General features: G+C 36.4%; 1 protein-coding gene across 1 annotated transcript in view; it reads right to left on the bottom strand.

Moving 5' to 3' along the window:
- ATG4C (autophagy related 4C cysteine peptidase) overlaps nucleotides 1–20014 on the bottom strand; it is a 109881-nt gene that overhangs the window by 37582 nt on the left and 52285 nt on the right. The window contains exons 5-10 of the mRNA XM_053693667.1: nucleotides 19287–19581; nucleotides 16912–16982; nucleotides 16644–16765; nucleotides 8100–8178; nucleotides 7345–7421; nucleotides 4578–4697 (exon numbers count right to left, since the gene is read on the bottom strand). Coding sequence (XP_053549642.1) covers nucleotides 4578–4697; nucleotides 7345–7421; nucleotides 8100–8178; nucleotides 16644–16765; nucleotides 16912–16982; nucleotides 19287–19581 — 764 coding nt within the window. The remainder of the gene's footprint in view (nucleotides 1–4577; nucleotides 4698–7344; nucleotides 7422–8099; nucleotides 8179–16643; nucleotides 16766–16911; nucleotides 16983–19286; nucleotides 19582–20014) is intronic.

The raw sequence follows: 20014 nt of genomic DNA, 5'->3' as shown, positions 1-20014 counted from the left end.
ATGTGTCAACACTGCGGTGTGCATCAAAAGTAACATCCACTAATATACATAACAGAAACAACCTAAATAAGGGTACACCCATTGGGCACCCCTCCTGGAGGATAAATATGGGCAGAGCCTACAGCCAATCAGCAACCAGACTTCATGAACCCACTGTGGATAAAAGAATGCAAACATAGTATCAGATACTGTACAAACTAAATTAATCCCCTTAGAAAGATACAACCAGATACATTAGAAGCGTACACAGCTTAGTTCATAAAAAACAGTGCCAGTCTATCCCCATGTTCAAACCTCTGGGGTGTATAGTGTCCAGTTTGAAAATCCACTCGGCCTCCTTCTGTAAGAGACGGGTGTCCCTGTCACCTCCCCTAGGCATTGGGGGTACATGATCGATGAGTTTAAATCTCAGGTCCGCCACAGAGTGACCCTTCTCCATAAAATGTCTGGCCACCGGTTGGTCACTCTTGCCTTTCTCAATTGCCGTCCGGATGGCACTCCTGTGATTAGCCATCCTTTTCTTAATGTCATCTGACGTCTTACCTATATAGAATAGGCCACAGTTGCAATTCAGCATGTACACCACAAATTTTGTGGTACACGTAAGGAAATGCTTGATCTTGTAGCTCGTGTTATTGTGTGGATGTTTGAATTGCTTGCATTGCAGCATGGCGTTACACGTTACACAACTCGGGCACTTGTAGGAGCCCCTTTTGGTGTTTGTCTTGACCTTGCTGTAGCTCTCAGTTGGATCAGTGTTCATTAAGATGTCTTTTAGGTTTCTTCCCCTCTTATATCCAATTCTGGGTGGTCCATAGTCGTGGTATGGTAATGATGGGTCAGTCTGGACAATATCCCATTTCTCTTTTAAAGTAACTCCTAGTGTTCTCGTGCTAGGGGTGTATGCAGTGACAAAATTCATCCTCTTCTGTTGGTCTCTTTTTGGCATTTTCATGCTCAACTGGGCCCTTGCTTCCTTTATAGTGTTACCATTGTATCCTCTGCTGTAAAACCGTGATTCCATTTCTTTCAGTTGTACCTCACGGTTTTCCTCTGATGTGTTATTGCGGATGACTCAGCAGCTGTGCCTTAGGGATGGCTTTTATGAGTGATCTTGGATGGTAACTAGAAGCATGTAGCAGTGTGTTTCTGTCGGTAGACTAGACCTAAGTGGGTGACTCCTGATATCTGGGTATTAGGGGTGTTGTACTATCTTCTACTGCATATCCTGCTGCATTTATTACGTTCATGACCCGGACCCTTCCTTCCCTTAGTAGTACCTTGGGGCCCTCTTACCATGCCATTTTATTAACTCTGTCCGGTGTGGGGGCTTGTCCTTTCTATCCTATTGGGTACCTAGCTGGAGCATTGGGGGCTGGACTGTGCCGGGTTTCCACGCATGCGCATATCCCTTGTTGTTCCGCTAGTAGCTGTGCTAGATTCAGCGCGAGGTTGGTCCGATGCTGAACAGGGTGATTACATAGGTCGTGCTACACTTTGTGCATGTAATACGGTCACATCGTTTGAGGTATCTGTATAACGAGTTTGCTGCTATTTGCTTCTATAGCATTTATGGTACACATGACCCTTGACTATGTAGTACGGGTATTAGGAGTTAGGTATTTACTATAAGTGCATTACGTGAATTGCATTTCAATATGTTGAGGTGCCGTGGTTTAACTAAACGTTTTTTCAACCCCTTTTTTCTACACATTCTTGTGTTCCTGTACTTAGCTAATAATATTGTGATATGTCTCTTTAAAAGGACACACTGCCACTGGGGTATTAGAAGTACTAATATACAGCAGGTGTATTATGTGGTAGGATGATGTGTTGATTTGCTAATTGACCTGATGCTAATTAACCATAATGATCTGGTTTCTTTGATGTCATTGTTGCATTGGTAAATGTATTTACTTTGAACTGGTTGCTTGGTTGCTATGGCAACCATTTTTGGCGGTTTTTTGCACTAGGGGGAGGGGTTTGTGTATGCTTAAATGTTTGTCTCACTTGTATGTTGTTGGTCTGATGAAGGGGAGCATTCCCCGAAACGTTACTGAATAAACTACTTGTTTTTTACTTAAGTCCAGAGAGTGCTGTTTCCTATTTTGCTATATATATATATACACACATATATATATATATATATATATATATATATATATATATGTGTATATATATATATATATGTGTATATATATATATATATATATATATATATATATATATATATATATATATATATGTGTATATATATATATATATATATATATATATATATGTGTATATATATATATATATATATATATATATATATATATATATATATATATATGTGTGTATATATATATGTGTGTATATATATATATATATATATATATATATATATATATATATATATATATATATATATATATATATATATATATATATGTGTGTATATATATATATATATATATATATATATATATATATATATATATATATATATATATATATATATATATATATATATATATATATATATATATATATATATATATATATATATATACACACACACACATATATATATACAGGGAGTGCAGAATTATTAGGCAAATTAGTATTTTGACCACATCATCCTCTTTATGCATGTTGTCTTATTCCAAGCTGTATAGGCTCGAAAGCCTACTACCAATTAAGCATATTAGGTGATGTGCATCTCTGTAATGAGAAGGGGTGTGGTCTAATGACATCAACACCCTATATCAGGTGTGCATAATTATTAGGCAACTTCCTTTCCTTTGGCAAAATGGATCAAAAGAAGGACTTGACAGGCTCAGAAAAGTCAAAAATAGTGAGATATCTTGCAAAGGGATGCAGCACTCTTAAAATTGCAAAGCTTCTGAAGCGTGATCATCGAACAATCAAGCGTTTCATTCAAAATAGTCAACAGTGTCGCAAGAAGCGTGTGGAAAAACCAAGGCGCAAAATAACTGCACATGAACTGAGAAAAGTCAAGTGTGCAGCTGCCAAGATGCCACTTGCCACCAGTTTGGCCATATTTCAGAGCTGCAACATCACTGGAGTGCCCAAAAGCACAAGGTGTGCTATACTCAGAGACATGGCCAAGGTAAGAAAGGCTGAAAGACGACCACCACTGAACAAGACACACAAGCTGAAACGTCAAGACTGGGCCAAGAAATATCTCAAGACTGATTTTTCTAAGGTTTTATGGACTGATGAAATGAGAGTGAGTCTTGATGGGCCAGATGGATGGGCCCCCTGGCTGGATTGGTAAAGGGCAGAGAGCTCCAGTCCGACTCAGACGCCAGCAAGGTGGAGGTGGAGTACTGGTTTGGGCTGGTATCATCAAAGATGAGCTTGTGGGGCCTTTTCGGGTTGAGGATGGAGTCAAGCTCAACTCCCAGTCCTACTGCCAGTTTCTGGAAGACACCTTCTTCAAGCAGTGGTACAGGAAGAAATCTGCATCCTTCAAGAAAAACATGATTTTCATGCAGGACAATGCTCCATAACACGTGTCCAAGTACTCCACAGCGTGGCTGGCAAGAAAGGGTATAAAAGAAGAAAATCTAATGACATGGCCTCCTTGTTCACCTGATCTGAACCCCATTGAGAACCTGTGGTCCATCATCAAATGTGAGATTTACAAGGAGGGAAAACAGTACACCTCTCTGAACAGTGTCTGGGAGGCTGTGGTTGCTGCTGCACGCAATGTTGATGGTGAACAGATCAAAACACTGACAGAATCCATGGATGGCAGGCTTTTGAGTGTCCTTGCAAAGAAAGGTGGCTATATTGGTCACTGATTTGTTTTTGTTTTGTTTTTTAATGTCAGAAATGTATATTTGTGAATGTTGAGATGTTATATTGGTTTCACTGGTAAAAATAAATAATTGAAATGGGTATATATTTGTTTTTTGTTAAGTTGCCTAATAATTATGCACAGTAATAGTCACCTGCACACACAGATATCCCCCTAAAATAGCTATAACTAAAAACAAACTAAAAACTACTTCCAAAACTATTCAGCTTTGATATTAATGAGTTTTTTGGGTTCATTGAGAACATGGTTGTTCAATAATAAAATTAATCCTCAAAAATACAACTTGCCTAATAATTCTGCACTCCCTGTATACACACACATATATATATATACACACACACACACACATATATATATATACACACACACACACACATATATATATATACACACACACACACACACACACACACACACACACATATACATATATACATAATACTCGTTGAAACATGGGAAAGATTCTATACTAGGAATCACACCCCCACAAGTTTTTATAATTCTTTTGGTTTTTGCTTTAAGTATTGTCATTGTTTGTTCTATGGAATCCACAAATTTAACAAGACAGACAATTTAAGCAAAACTAGATCATGTACATTACAAAATTGAAATACTTTCTTTGCATAATGCCTCTAAAATCTCATTACACTGCTCGTTTGAGCGCTGCATTTTGCTTTCAATGCGTAAAAGTAAATACTACAATTATATCGTCAAACATTGGCACAGATCTCAGAACTTCTATACAGACCTTTGTTAGCTCTTCCGCTGCTTTTTCAAACTCTTTGGGAGTCCGACAATAAAATCCAAAAGTGCAACTAGGATCCATTTTTTTGAAAGACATTTTTTTGGGGGATGGACAATGGAATGACTAAAAAAAAAAAAAAAATGTAAATGAATACAAAAACAATGTTAACTGTATTACTTTAATTAGAATGGGGGTACATAACCTATACTAAATACTTTTTCAGTTTTGTAAACTAACCTTAGTAATCATCCAGCAAGTTTTCTCGCTCAATATTCTGAAGCTGCTTTCATATTAAAAAGTTATTACTTCAAATTCTTCACCCTCCGTAATATTCACAGAAAAGCAATGTTAAACGTGATAATGTGTGTGATTTTACCTAATTAGATTTGCAAATCTATCCGTGTAGAGTGAGAGCTGATGTAAAATGTACATTGCTCCACAGGGGTCTATACATCTTTGTCAAAGAATTTCTCGATGGTTGTTCTACGTTCAGCATTCCAAAGTTTAATGACCGTATGAAATCTCTCAGGACATCACACAATACCACGGTTTATATAGCAAAATAAAATACAAATACATAGCAATTCTATTCACTCTAGTAGCCTTGTGTGGGGAGAGGTTGGGTTCTTGGGTGTTATTTCAAGGACACATTCTGAATTCAAAATAAAAGGTTTCATTATCTATAGGTAAAGACATTTAGTCTCATCATTTTGCTTGTTTTTCTTGTAAATTTTAAAGGGACACTCAAGTCCAAATTAAAAACTTTCATGATTCGGATGGAGTATTCAGTTATAAGAGACTGCACAATTTGATAACGTAAATTGAAAAGTCTCTTTACATGCACACTGAGAATTCAGCTACTACTGAGCATGTGCAAGAGTCCAGTCTGTGATTGGCTGGTGGCTGTCACATGGTAAAACTTTAAAATCAATTTTGAAATTTTACAGATAAAATCTACTGCCAATTTAAAATTCAGAGTAAGCTTAACTTTTAATGTCTATTATATACTTTATTTTTTATTATTAAATTCAGTTTTTTAATGGTCCTTTAACTTAGAAAGTTGCGCCCCCACCTTTTCTGAGAATTGGAAGTGAATACCAAGACTTCACAAGCCTAAATTCTTCTATATTCTAGACCAGGGGCGCACAAGCTTCGTTTTATGGATGGCGAGTTACTAATGGTGGGACTGGCGATGGGATGTATTACATTATAAAATTAAGAAATGTGAATCTTACTTTGATTTATTATGTTTTTTTTTTAGTTTTTGACATTAATAATGGTAACAAATTCCCTACCTGTATATACTACTTGCACAAAATGTAATATATAAAAAAAATACACCTGCTTAAAAAAACGGCCAAAAGCATACAGATATAAAGTTTCCAATTTACCACTATCAAATTCACTTAGTTCTCATTGCATTCTTTGCTGAAGATAAATATTGATATAACTACCGTGCATGTCTTGTAGATGTGCAACATTGCTAAAAGTAGTCTTTCAAAACTGCTGTCATAATTCTCCAGACACAAGACAAGTCATTTGCTTTTCAACAAAGGAAACCAAGAGAACAGTCAATTTGATAATAGAATACACTATAAATCAGGAAAGATAAAATTTCCGTTTCTTGTCCCTTTAAGTCAAAGTGTAGAACTGCTTTATTAACAAAAAATGACTGATCTTTTCTACTCAGTTGTGCCGAGTGCCACATTGTAGTAGCTCATTTATTCTAGGCCCTAACTGGCCTCAGCCGAAATTATGAGGCTACTAAAAGGGTATGTCCCAGGACTGCAACATTTTGCTAAGAAAAGGTGAGTTTAAATGCGTCTAACACTTTTGTATGCAGTGTAGTGTTAAAGGGGACATTTAGTTTAGAATGAAGGTATTTTTAGCAAACATTTCTTTAGGACAAAAAAAAGAATGTTCCATCTCTCACAGCATTGTTGTTTAAATCAACCACAAATAACTTTGCACGATCACCAAAGCTTTAAAATCTCTATGCCCTCAATGCCCAATTTATTTGCATTAATACTGTAAACTTTTTCAAGATTATAGTTAGGCACATTATCTAATTAATGGGAATAAAACATACATTATATATATCAAGCGGGGAACATTTTTGAACATATTCCTTATTTGGAGAAGCCAGTCCAGACAAAGGGATAGTCTAGTCAAAAATAAACTTTCATGATTCAGATAGAGCGGCAAATTTTCAGCAACTTTCTAATTTACGCTAATTATCAATTTTCCTTTGTTCTCTTGGTATCTTTATCTTAAAAAGCTGGAAAGTAAACTTAGTAGCCGGCCCATTTTTGGTTCTGAATCATGATAGTTTAATTTTGGACTTTACTATCCCTTTAATTATGGTAGAAAAGCCAAGCGACTCTTGTAGACAAAAAAACAAAAAACAAACACACACTTGTCTTATCTTGTCACCTCTGCTGGGACTGGAAAACTCATGATTTTCAGGGTTAAACCACAAGAAAACAAGTAAAAAAAATGAGTTTTTTTATTTTTATAAAACCCTTCATATGATAATCTCTGCGTCTCTCATCCTGTTAACTGGCAGCCTTAACCATAACCATAAGACAGGTGCATAGCCGCATCTTTATTTACAGGCTTCAGACGTAACTAAATTTGAATGCCTTAGTTCACGTTTCATAACTGGTAGCTGCTAACAAGCTATATAAAGACCTTCGTATAATTTCAACTCATAATTAGTATATAAATCCAAGTCAAAAGAAAAATGGTGCCAAACTTGCATCTACATTACCTCAAGAGGGAAATCCTTTATGCTGACATCGACAAAACATTGGCAATAATGAGGATCCATGTAAATCAAACTGTCATCTGCAAGGACAAAACAGAAGATTAGTAATTCAAAAAAACACCATTACACTGCTTACAGCCCAATTTCTATGCAAAGCCAGAAGAGACAAAGACCTGACAGTCTTCTCTTCATTGACGGATGCTAAGGTATTACAGGATAGATTATCTTTCGCATAATCAAATACGCTTGTATAAGCAGAATTTTTTTTATTTATATCTAACTATAAAAGCAACGACTGCTGTTTAATTTTTAGCGATAAAATTACTTTTACAAACACAATTAAAATTCTTGAATTTGCACATGAAAAATGGACTTCGCTTGTATGCGCTGACAAGAAAAGCATATTACTTGTCATTTTCGCATCAACTTGCTCCATTTAAACTGCTCAAATGTAAATAAGTAAATAAAATATGCCAAATACCAGCAAAAGGCTTTTAAGGTTTCATTAGACAGAAGGTAAAATATGCCGTGTTTATGCAGGGCAGGAAATTAAAACATGCATTTTACAGAAACCAATTACTATGTGGGCTAAATGACAAATGACTGGACTTTGGAGGGTCTGATGAATTAACAGAGGACTCTCTTTGCTATGGTAATTATTCAGCAACAGAATAGTCATTTACAAATGTGATAGTTTTGAAGATTTTTTTTTGTACATACATTAGGTTTCAAAGCCATATTCCAAGTAGAGAACGAACCTTGAAATCCCACAAAGTAATAGGATTGTTTCGGTTTGCCGCCAATTATTCCAACACAATAGTCAAGACTTAAGCAACCCTACAGAAAAGGTTTAAAAAAGGTATTTAATATACTAAAAAACAAAAACACACAAAACAGACTTTATCAGATAAAGCAGAAATCAAATAATGAAAAATATCATTATATGGACTAAATGAGCTGGATTTGTGAAATAGTTACTTTTTAATAATTGAGGCAGTAGAAAAAGAAAATAAAACCGGGGTCAAGATACAAAGTCTTAGAAAATCTGAATAAAGCTATACATTAACATGTCACTAAATATACTTAGTGATGTGTAGATTTGATGCTCTTATCAGTAAGCGGTTCAGGGTTGCCTTAAAATTATATACTCTGTTCAAGCCCTACAAAAGGGTTAAACACATAGCAGTGCACTGTGGGTTTCCGAGCGGTTCTCATTATGGGCAAAAACTGTGCCAGTCATAAGATTTAGCTGTATAACTAGTGTTACTGATGGGACTCCGTGCTCTGCTTTTCCTGAGCAGAAACGGTCGCTGATCTAAATTGTTTAACCCTCGCAAAAGGAGGGTCGCTAGTCTTAAAAATGACATTCTCCAACGAATTAGCACATGTCACTTTTATACTATAAATGGCCATCAACCTTATTACGAATATTTAAAAGGGGACAACCAATGCCGAAAAAGGTCAGTTTTATTTATACCAGCTGCAGAACGTTTACTTAGTGTACTATAAAAACATAATTTATGTAAGAACTTACCTGATAAATTCATTTCTTTCATATTGGCAAGAGTCCATGAGCTAGTGACGTATAGGATATACAATCCTACCAGGAGGGGCAAAGTTTCCCAAACCTCAAAATGCCTATAAATACACCCCTCACCACACCCACAATCCAGTTTAACGAATAGCCAAGAAGTGGGGTGATAAAGAAAGGAGTAAAAAGCATCAATAAAGGAATTTGGAAATTGTGCTTTATACAAAAAAATCATAACCACCATAAAAAGGGGTGGGCTTCATGGACTATTGCCAATATGAAAGAAATGAATTATCAGGTAAGTTATTACATAAATTATGTTTTATTTCATGCAATTGGCAAGAGTCCATGAGCTAGTGACTTATGGGATAGCAATACCCAAGATGTGGCACTCCACGCAAGAGTCACTAGAGAGGGAGGGACAAAATAAAAACAGCAATTTCGCTGAAAAAAATAAATCCACAACCCAAATAAGTTTATTCTCAAAAAAATAAAAACGTAAATCATAAGCAGAAGAATCAAACTGAAACAGCTGCCCAAAGAACTTTCCTACCAAAAACTGCTTCCGAAGAAGCAAACACATCAAAATTATAGAATTTATTAAATGTAAGCAAAGAAGACCAAGATGCTGCTTTGCAAATCTGATCAACCGTAGCTTCATTCTTAAAATCTAGTAGAATGAGCCGTAATTCTCTGAGGCAGGGCTTTACCCGACTCCAAATAAGCTTGATGAATCAAAAGCTTTAACCACGATGCCAAAGAAATGGCAGAAGCCTTCTGACCTTTCCTGGAACCAGAAAAGATAACAGACTTGAAGTCTTCCTGAAATCTTTAGTGGCTTCAACATAATAATATTTCAGAGCTCTCACCACATCCAAAGAATGTAAAGATCTCTCCAAAGAATTCTTAGGATTAGGACACAAAGAAGGGACAACAATTTCTCTATTAATGTTGTTAGAATTCACAATCTTAGGTAAGAATTTAAATGAAGTCAGCAAAACTGCCTTATCCTGATGAAAAATCAGAAAAGGAGATTCACAAGAGAGTGGATAATTCAGAAACTCTTCTAGCAGAAGAGATGGCCAAAAGGAACAACATTTTCCAGGAAAGTAGTTTAATGTCCAAAGAATGCATAGGCTCAAATGGAGGAGCCTGCAAAGCCTTCAAAACCAAATTAAGACTCCAAGGAGGAGAGATTGACTTAATGACAGGCTTGATACGAACCAAAGCCTGTACAAAACAATAAATATCAGGAAGTTTAGCAATTTTCCTGTGGAATAAAAGTTTCAAAAAACTTGCAGACAAACCTTTATCCAAACCATCTTGAAGAAACTGTAAAAATCTAGGAATTCTAAAAGAATGCCAGGAGAATTTATGAGAAGAACACCATGAAATATAAGTCTTCCAAACTCGATAATAAATCTTTCTAGAAACAGATTTACAAGCCTGCAACATAGTATTAATCACTGAGTCAGAGAAACCTCCATAACTAAGCACTAAGCATTCAATTTCCATATCTTCAAATTTAATGATTTGAGATCCTGATGGAAAAACGGACCTTGAGATAGAAGGTCTGGCCTTAATGGAAGTGGCCAAGGTTGGCAACTGGACATCCGAACAAGATCCGCATACCAAAACCTGTGAGGCCATGCTGGAGCCACCAGTAGCACAAACTATTGCTCCATGATGATTTTGGAGATCACTCTTGGAAGAAGAACTAGAGGCGGGAAAACATAAGCAGGTTGATAACACCAAGTAAGTGTCAACGCATCCACTGCTTCCGCCTGAAGATCCCTGGACAGGTACCTGGGAAGTTTCTTGTTTAGATGAGAAGCCATCAGATCTATGTCTGGAAGCCCCCACATCTGTACAATTTGAGAAAACACATCTGGGTGAAGAGACCATTCTTCCGGATGTAAAGTCTGACGACTGAGATAATCCGCTTCCCAATTGTCTATACATGGGATATAAAACGCAGAAATTAGACAGGAGCTGGATTCCGCCCAAACAAGTATCCGTGATACTTCTTTCATAGCTTGAGGACTGAGTCCCACCCTGATGATTGACATATGCCACAGTTGTGATATTGTCTGTCTGAAAACAAATGAACGGTTGTCTCTTCAACAGAGGCCAAAACTGAAGAGCCCTGAGAATTGCACGAAGTTCCAAAATATTGATTGGTAATCTCGCCTCTTGAGATTTCCAAACCCCTTGTGCTGTTCGAGATCCCCAAACAGTTCCCCAACCTAAAAGACTCGCATCTGTTGTGATCACAGTCCAGGTTGGACGAACGAAAGAGGCCCCTAAAATTATATGATTGTGATCTAACCACCAAGTCAGAGAAAGTCGAACATTGGGATTTAAAGGATATTAATTGTGATATCCTTGTATAAGCCCTGCACCATTGGTTCAGCATACAAAGCTGGAGAGGTCACATATGAAAACGAGCAAAGGGGATCGCGTCCAATGCTGCAGTTATGAGACCTAAAACTTCCATGCACATAGCTACTGAAGGGAATGACTGAGACTGAAGGTTCCGACAGGCTGCAGCCAATTTCAAACGTCTCTTGTCTGTTAGTGACAAAGTCATGGACACTGAATCTATCTGGAAACCTAAAAAAAGTTACCTTTGTCTGAGGAATCAAAGAACTTTTTGGTAAATTGATCCTCCAACCATGTCTTTGAAGAAACAACATTAGTTGATTCACGTGAGATTCTGCCTAACGTAAAGACTGAGCGAGTACCAAGATATCGTCCAAATAAGGAAACACCACAATACCCCACTGTCTGATACAGAGAGTAGGGCACCGAGAACCTTTGAAAAGATTCTTGGAGCTGTTGCTAGGCCAAAAGGAAGAGCAACAAATTGGTAATGATTGTCTAGAAAAGAGAATCTCAGGAACCGATAGTGATCCGGATGAATCGGAATATAAAGATATGCATCCTGTAAGTCTATTGTGGACATATAATGCCCTTGCTGAACAAAAGGCAGAATAGTCCTTATAGTCACCATCTTGAAAGTTTGTACTCTTACATATCGATTCAAAATCTTTAGATCCAAAACTGGTCTGAATGAATTTTCTTTCTTTCTTTGGGACAATGAATAGATTTGAATAAAACCCCAGGACCTGGTCCTGAAACAGAACTGGGATGACTACCCCTGATAACTCCAGGTCTGAAACACACTTCAGGAAAGCCTGAGCCTTTACTGGGTTTGCTGGAATGCGTGAGAAAAAATCTTCTCACAGGTGGTCTTAATCCTATTCTGTACCCCTGAGAGACAATACTCTGAATCCAATGATTTTGGACCGAACTGATCCAAACATCTTTGACGAATTTTAATCTGCCCCCTACCAGCTGAGCTGGAATGAAGGCCGCACCTTCATGCAGACTTGGGGGCTGGCTTTGATCTCTTAAAAGGCTTGGATTTATTCCAATTTGAGGAAGGCTTCCAATTGGAAACAGATTCCTTTGGGGAAGGATTAGATTTCTGGTCCTTATATCGAAAGGAACGAAAATGGTTAGAAGCTTTAGATTTCCCTTTAGGTTTTTTATCCTGAGGCAAAAAAACTCCCTTCCCCCAGTGACAGTTGAAATTATTGAATCCAACTGAGAACCAATTAATTTATTACCTTGGAAAGAAAGAGAAAGCAATCTGGATTTAGAAGTCATATCAGCATTCCAAGATTTGAGCCACAAAGCTCTTCTACCAAAATAGCTAAAGACATTAACATCAATTTTGAAGATATCAAAAATGGCATCACAAATTAAATTATTAGCATGTTGAATCAACTTAATGCTAGACAAATCATGATCTGATACTTGTTGTGCTAAAGTTTCCAACCAAAAAGTTGAAGCAGCTGCAACATCAGCCAAATAAATTGCAGGCCTAAGAAGATAACCTGAATATAAATAAGCCTTCCTTAGATAAGTTTCAAGTTTCCCATCTTAAGGATCTTTAAAAGAAGTACTATCTTCCGTAGGAATATTTGTACGTTTAGCAAGAGTAGAGATAGCCCCATCAACTTTGGGGATCTTTTCCCAAAACTCCAATTTAACTGCTGGCAAAGGATACAACTATTTATACCTTGAAGAAGGAATAAAAGAAGTACCAGGCCTATTCCATTCTTTAGAAATCATATCAGAAATAGCATCAGGAACTGGAAAAACCTCTGGAATAACCACAGGAGGTTTATAAACAGAATTTAAACGTTTACTAGTTTAAATATCAAGAGGACTAGTTTCCTCCATATCCAATGTAATCAACACGTCTTAATAAAGAACGAATATACTCCATTTTAAATAAGAGGATTTCTCAGTGTCAATATCTGAGGCAGGATCTTCTGAATCAGATAGATCCTCATCAGAGAAGGATAAATCAGTATGTTGCCGGTCATTTGAAATTTCAGCAACTCTATGAGAAGTTTTAAAAGACCTTTTACGTTTATTAAAAGGCGGGATGGCAGACAAAGGCTTCTGAATAGAATCATAAATAAATTCTTTTAAATTTACAGGTATATCTTGTACATTAGATGTTGAGGGAACAGCAACAGGTAATGAACTACTACTGATGGATACATTTTCTGCATGTAAAAGTTTATCATGACAACTATTACAAACTACAGCTGGAGGTATAATCTCCACAAGTTTACAACAAATGCACTTAGCTTTGGTAGAACTGTAATCAGGCAACTGTGATCCAACAGTGAATTCTGAGACAGGATCAGATTGAGACATCTTGCAAATGTAAGAGGAAAAAAAAAAACATATAAAGCAAAATTATCAATTTCCGTATATGGCAGTTTCAGGAATGGGAAAAAAAATGCAAACAGCAAGGCCCTTTGACAGAGAAAAAGGCAAGAGGCAAATAAAAACGGGGTCTTAAATAATGAAAATATTTAGCGCCAAGTATGACGCACAACAAACCGAAAAATCGGCGTCAACTAAGATGCCGGAAATGACGAATTTGCGTCAATGAACGTAACTTTGCGGCAAAAATCTTGCGCGAAGAATGACGCAATAAACTTTGGCATTTTGTGCCCTCGCGAGCCTAATTCTGCCCGCGAATTTAAAGACAGTCAATTTGAAAAAGACTATACCCCAGGTAAGAAATAAATTTTCATAAAAAAGCATTTCCCAGATATGAAACTGACAGTCTGCAAAAGGAAATATACTGAAAACCTGAATCATGGCAAATATAAGTACAATACATATATTTAGAACTTGATATTAATACATAAAGTGCCAAACCATAGCTGAGAGTGTCTTAAGTAATGAAAACATACTTACCGAAAGACACACATCCACATTAAGCAGATAGCCAAACCAGTACTGAAACAGTTATCAGTAGAGGTAATGGAATATGAGAGTATATCGTTGATGTGAAAAGGGAGGTAGGAAATGAATCTCTACGACCGATAACAGAGAACCTATGAAATGGATCCCCGTGAGGAAAACCATTGCATTCAATAGGTGATACTCCCTTCACATCCCTCTGATATTCACTGTACTCTGAGAGGAATCGGGCTTCAAAAAATGCTGAGAAGCGCATATCAACGTAGAAATCTTAGCACAAACTTACTTCACCACCTCCATAGGAGGCAAAGTTTGCAAAAACTGAATTGTGGGTGTGGTGAGGGGTGCATTTATAGGCATTTTTGAGGTTTGGCAAACTTTGCCCCTCCTGGTAGGATTGTAAATCCCATACGTCACTAGGTCATGGACTCTTGCCAATTACATGAAAGAAATTAATGCATTTCCAGTGACAGTCGCAGAGTGTAAAATCTATGGGACGCTATTTTTTATATGAAATAGCTTGATTTGCTCTTTGAAACCACAACCCAATAAAGGGTTGAGTTTGTGGGAAGAACAATGTATTATCACTATAAAAACACAAAGGGCCCCATTTATTAAGTTGTGAATGCAGCTTAGGAGCGCCTTTAGCTGCAGACTCACGTGAGCAAGCCTGCAGCCAATAGTTAAAAAGCAGCAGACTGCCGTTTCTTAAACTAATACGTCAACAGCAAGGTGGCGTTTCTCAATCCCCATACATAAATGCAGGCAGCATATTGCTACCCATTAGCCGCAGTGCTGGATGGACAGGGATAGAGATGTCTGCCTTTATCCATCCTGCTATTGTAAAATGGAGGCCAAAGGCTTCATTATATTTTCTGCCCTATACACCAACTGAAAATCAACATTTGTAATCGCTCTCACACCCCCTCACTGGGATTTTGATTTATTCTGTTGGATATGGTTTACATATTAGTTAATTCTCACTTAATCAGGAGGCTAAGAGTACAGTGCTACGCCGAAATGAATCAGCCTGTGTTATTCTCTGTCATACTACCTCAGTTTTACCCAGGGTTTATGTTACCCCTTTGTTTTACTAAAGTTTGAATAAAGTAGGAGCTATTTGTAAACCATTTACTACACTGCAGGTAAAATAGATCACTGGGAACACATTAAAGGGGAGAACATTTTCACAATACACTGTCCCTTTAACCCTTCCCACATCACCCACTGGCTTTGTACTGTTCATTGCTAGACAGGTCGTACAAACAAGTAGTCAGTACATTACTAGCTGAGGGATGGTTAGAGAGTAAGTAAACGCCTCAAATGTATAGCTATAGCACTACCTGCCTATACCTTTATACACTAACAGGGCAACAAAAACATAGATTCATTTAGACTCTTACTAGACCATAACTCTCCCTCAAACATTTATTCAGACAAAAAATGAGTTACGTTCACATCAACTTAACGGATATCGTAAATAAATAAAAAATTAAACTTGGGCACAGGTTTTAGCATTCATATAAAGATACTCCTGCACTTTTGCTTTGACTCAATTAATGACGTTTAAGTCTTATACTCCAGTTCAGTATCTCCTCAGTAATCCATAGTCAGAGATGAACTAAACCATACAAAGATGGGAAAGTAATAAAAAAAAAAAAATTATATATATAATAAATAAATCAATGTAATGGGTAGGTGCACTCTCACAAACACAATGTATATGCCATGGAGAGTAGTACTAGTAGATATAATAGCAGGAAATAGCACTCTGGACTTGACAAAAGGTTAACAATTCCTTTTATTAACCTGTGACGTTTCAGGGAATACACCATCAGATAAAAGGAATTGTTCACCTTTTGTCAAGCACAGAGTGTGTCGTTTCACACACACAATTTCCCCAAATTTTTTCCCTATTTAGAGTTACAAACCCTTGGATCACCTGACGCATTTCACGCTTTAGTCTAAGATGAATGCAAAATGTAGAGTGCAAACTTGAGTTCCGCCATTAAATAAACAATGGTTTCTTTAGGCAGGGGTTTACTAAATCTACCCACTAACCCAGATGATATATGAAGTGCTCCGTAACTGTAGTTAGCCAACTAGTTCCCATTCAAGAATATCAAATCTTGTTCTGAATTCTATATAATGTACTCTGGCATCTCTGAAATGGGAAGCAGTGCTTTAGCTGCATAAAAGCATGAGCAGATGTGTGCACACTGATCTTATGTTCCTGCTTTTCAACAAAAGATATCAAGAGAATGAAGAAAAACTGAATAGAAGTAAATAAGAAAGTTGTTTAAAATTGCTGCTCTATCTGAATAATGAAAGAAAAGAATTGGGTTCAGTGTCCCTTTAATTTAGCACCGATTGGTATTGGTCAAAACTTTGTAATCATAGCCCCAATACAATGAATTTCAGTAACAATAAAAAGGTTGTGCACGTTTTCATTAATCTTTTTGTAACAGTTTCTCACCTTCACAATCTCCCAGTAGTCTACGTTTGTTCTTTCTCCACCAAGCCTTACGGGAATGAATAGAAGAACCGCTTTTTCTGCATCAGAACTACATTGCTTGTCATAGACATCTGCATTATAAACTAAACAAAAAGGAGGCGTTACCAGCTAAAAAAGGTTTTATTCTAGCGTTTCCGGTGTGTCCAGCTCAGTAATTGTGCTCCCTTTTAAAAGCAGGTTATCAATGCAGATATGATACAAAACTGCTGCAAATGTACAGATTACTCACTTGTGCAGTCCTGAGCAACATAAATAGTAAGGCCTTGTAGTTCCGGGTCTGAAGCTTCATCAATTGCTTTCCTAAATATAAAACATTTTGTATTTTTCACAAGACATTTTAGATTAGATTGTTAGTTACAAAATATATATATAATAGTATAGTATAACCGTATCAAACAAAATCCTAGTCAATTTGCAGCAGTTGGAAAACTGAAGTTATAAAAACTTACACACCAAAAGGAGATTTTAACTTGATGGTAAAATCTAGGTAATCAAATGCCATATATGTAATCTGACATAAAGCACTTTTTGAAATCTGTGAAAGGGGTTAAATCCATGCCTATAGTAATGTTTCTATTACAATGTTATGCCGGCCCACTGAGATTAACTCTTTTATATCAATTCTAATGAACATCCAACCAGCCCTTTGGAAGCCTATTTATAGAGATTACTGCTCTGTCACAGCACAGTCAAAAGAAGAAATGAAGGGGCGGAGGAACGAAAATACCAATTAGGATTATAAATCTTGTATTATAAAAAATATACACTTTTAAAAAAAGAAAATTATACTGTGTATATATATATATATATATATATATATATATATATATATATATATATATATATATATATATATATATATTATATTATATATATTTTATTTTTGAAAAAGCCAAGTGACTATTTGGTGAAACGCATGTTGGAACAGAGCGTGTGATGTCCCGTTGTGGGCTGAGCTCAGTCTTCTGAACCGAACACTGTACTCAGACATTGTTTTCAAATACAGTCTGTGTTCAATACAGAGGTTTTAGCTGTGGTTGTTTTTCTCTGTAAACCCTTGTTTTAAATAAATCGTTTTTACATCAATCACTTCTATTGCTCCTGTTGGAGTCTCCCTATGCAATCAAATCTAGAGCTCTATAATATGAGATTATATAACTTGCATGCTAATTAACCCTGCAGTCTCACAGCACTTCACCATTTGCAGCACTTGATTGTTTTATTTGAGGTACAATACCTGGAATCCAGTTGCAACAGTTACCCGTTTCCTTTGAGAAAATAATCCCTGGGATCACTTATTCACATTTGGAATTAGGACTGAGTCTCACATTTTTAATTGGACATATCCTTTAAGCACTTACACATTGTATTTTATTTGAGATAAAAAAAGCTCACCAACATGGAGAGAAGTCATGTAAAAGCATTTGAGCATTATATTCTTAAAGGGACATTAAACACTGAGATGGTGATATACCATTTATCATTGTATATATATTAAACAACAGCAACAAAAAATAACTCTGCAATATATTTTAATTATTTTGTCCCCTTTCCCTGTAATTACATTCTGAAATTGTGAGCATTTCAGTTCCTGTTAGAAATGGAAGTGCAGAACACTGTTACATTACACACAGCTATTGGCTGCACACTTCCACCTCCATCAATTTCTTCTACCGACTGTGTTTACATAGTTTCTTAATAGCCTATACCTAGGTATAGAGACTTCAGTATAGGTAAGGATACAACAGGCTAAATCCACTAGTTGCAGATATAAAGGCTAAGGAGCTATTTGTAAACAATTTAATACACTCCATCAGGTAAAATGGATCATAGGGAACAAATGAAAAGGAAAGTTTTTGGGTAAACTGTCCCTTTAAGGCCACATGTTCCAGGGTGGGTAGATGAATGTTGTGAACAGGAGACATTATAACCCAGTACCCACCAAATGTATATTTATTAAGTCGGCACCTTCCTCATTCTTTTGTTGCAGCCTCTCTCAACTAGAAATATAAAACTTAACTCAAAACACTGAGTACACAATCAGTGAAGAGGTGCAGATCATGGGCAGCAAATTGTTGTACACTGTTTTACGCTCACAACATGTTTATTCCTCAAAACAGTACCTGTTTTGTTCTTATTTAGCACAACTGTTTTCAGCAGTAAAACCCCCTTCCTGCAAGACAACCATACATGGTTCTGAACACCCCCAAGGAATAGGCAAGTGCATCAGTTTACGTAGTTAAAATTGACCAAGCGCTACATCAATGGTTTTAGTTCCTTCTGTATATTTGTACCTCTAAACCGATCGCACCACTTGTGTGTAGTTATAGCAGCGCTGACTACTATATTGTACCTTTCAACAAGTATCAAAGTAGCAAAACAGAAGATTTAAAGTGAAGAGCCAAAAAAAAAAAGTTCTCATTCAAATAAATTAAATTGGCGACTACTTAGGATGCAAACGCTCAACCTTGTCCACTTCAGCCCATAAAGGGAACTAAAATGATTTAATAAATGAACCTCTCACCTCAGATTCTCTTGCAGTTTAATCACAAAAGACTAATATGGACAGAGTTTAGAATAAAAATAAATAAAAAACACTATTACCTTAAAAGGTGAGAGACAACAGCAGGGCCATACCAATCTCCAGCTACTTTGCCAGCATTTTTACCAAGTTTCACCAGCTGATGTAATCCAAAATAAGCTTGAGGACAGTCCGCAAACCACGAGATTATTTTCCTGTGCCAACGTTCAGCATCTGATTTTACACCGCTATTTTGACATGTAAGGGGCTTGTTGGAATGGTTGCTGTCGCTATTCTCTATGAAAGAGGGTCCAACTATTTTAGCAGCATCTGTAGTAAAAGAGTCTGCAACAGGATTATCAAAAGCCCATGTCCAGTCTGCAAAAAATTAAGGCTCAAAATCAAACGGTTGGCAGAATTGAGAAAAATTTACAAGATTAATAAAACAAAATTATTATTTTTAATATATAATAATATAAAATAAAACCACTATAGGACAGTATTTTTCATTTTTTTTAATGACTAATAAAACTAATAAAAAAAAAAAAAAAAAAAAAACTATTTACTTTTATAGTCAAATTTACTTTGTGGTATCCTTTGTTGATCATCATGTCGGATTAGGTAAGTGCAAAAACATCTACCATACAGTACACCAAATATAACATTGTGCAAAGCATTCTTGCAGAACTGCTACCATATTGTTCCCCAAACACGTGCACACTTCCTATGTATGGTTTTTAACAAAGGATATCATCAGAACAAATTAAAATTGGAAAATCCTGGTTTTAATGTTACTTTAGCTATTAGAAAA

The sequence above is a fragment of the Bombina bombina genome, chromosome 10 (genome assembly GCF_027579735.1).
Source record: "Bombina bombina isolate aBomBom1 chromosome 10, aBomBom1.pri, whole genome shotgun sequence".
Taxonomy (NCBI): domain Eukaryota; kingdom Metazoa; phylum Chordata; class Amphibia; order Anura; family Bombinatoridae; genus Bombina; species Bombina bombina.
The sequence above is the reverse complement of the archived record's forward strand: the minus strand, read 5'-3'. Positions and strand labels throughout refer to the sequence as shown.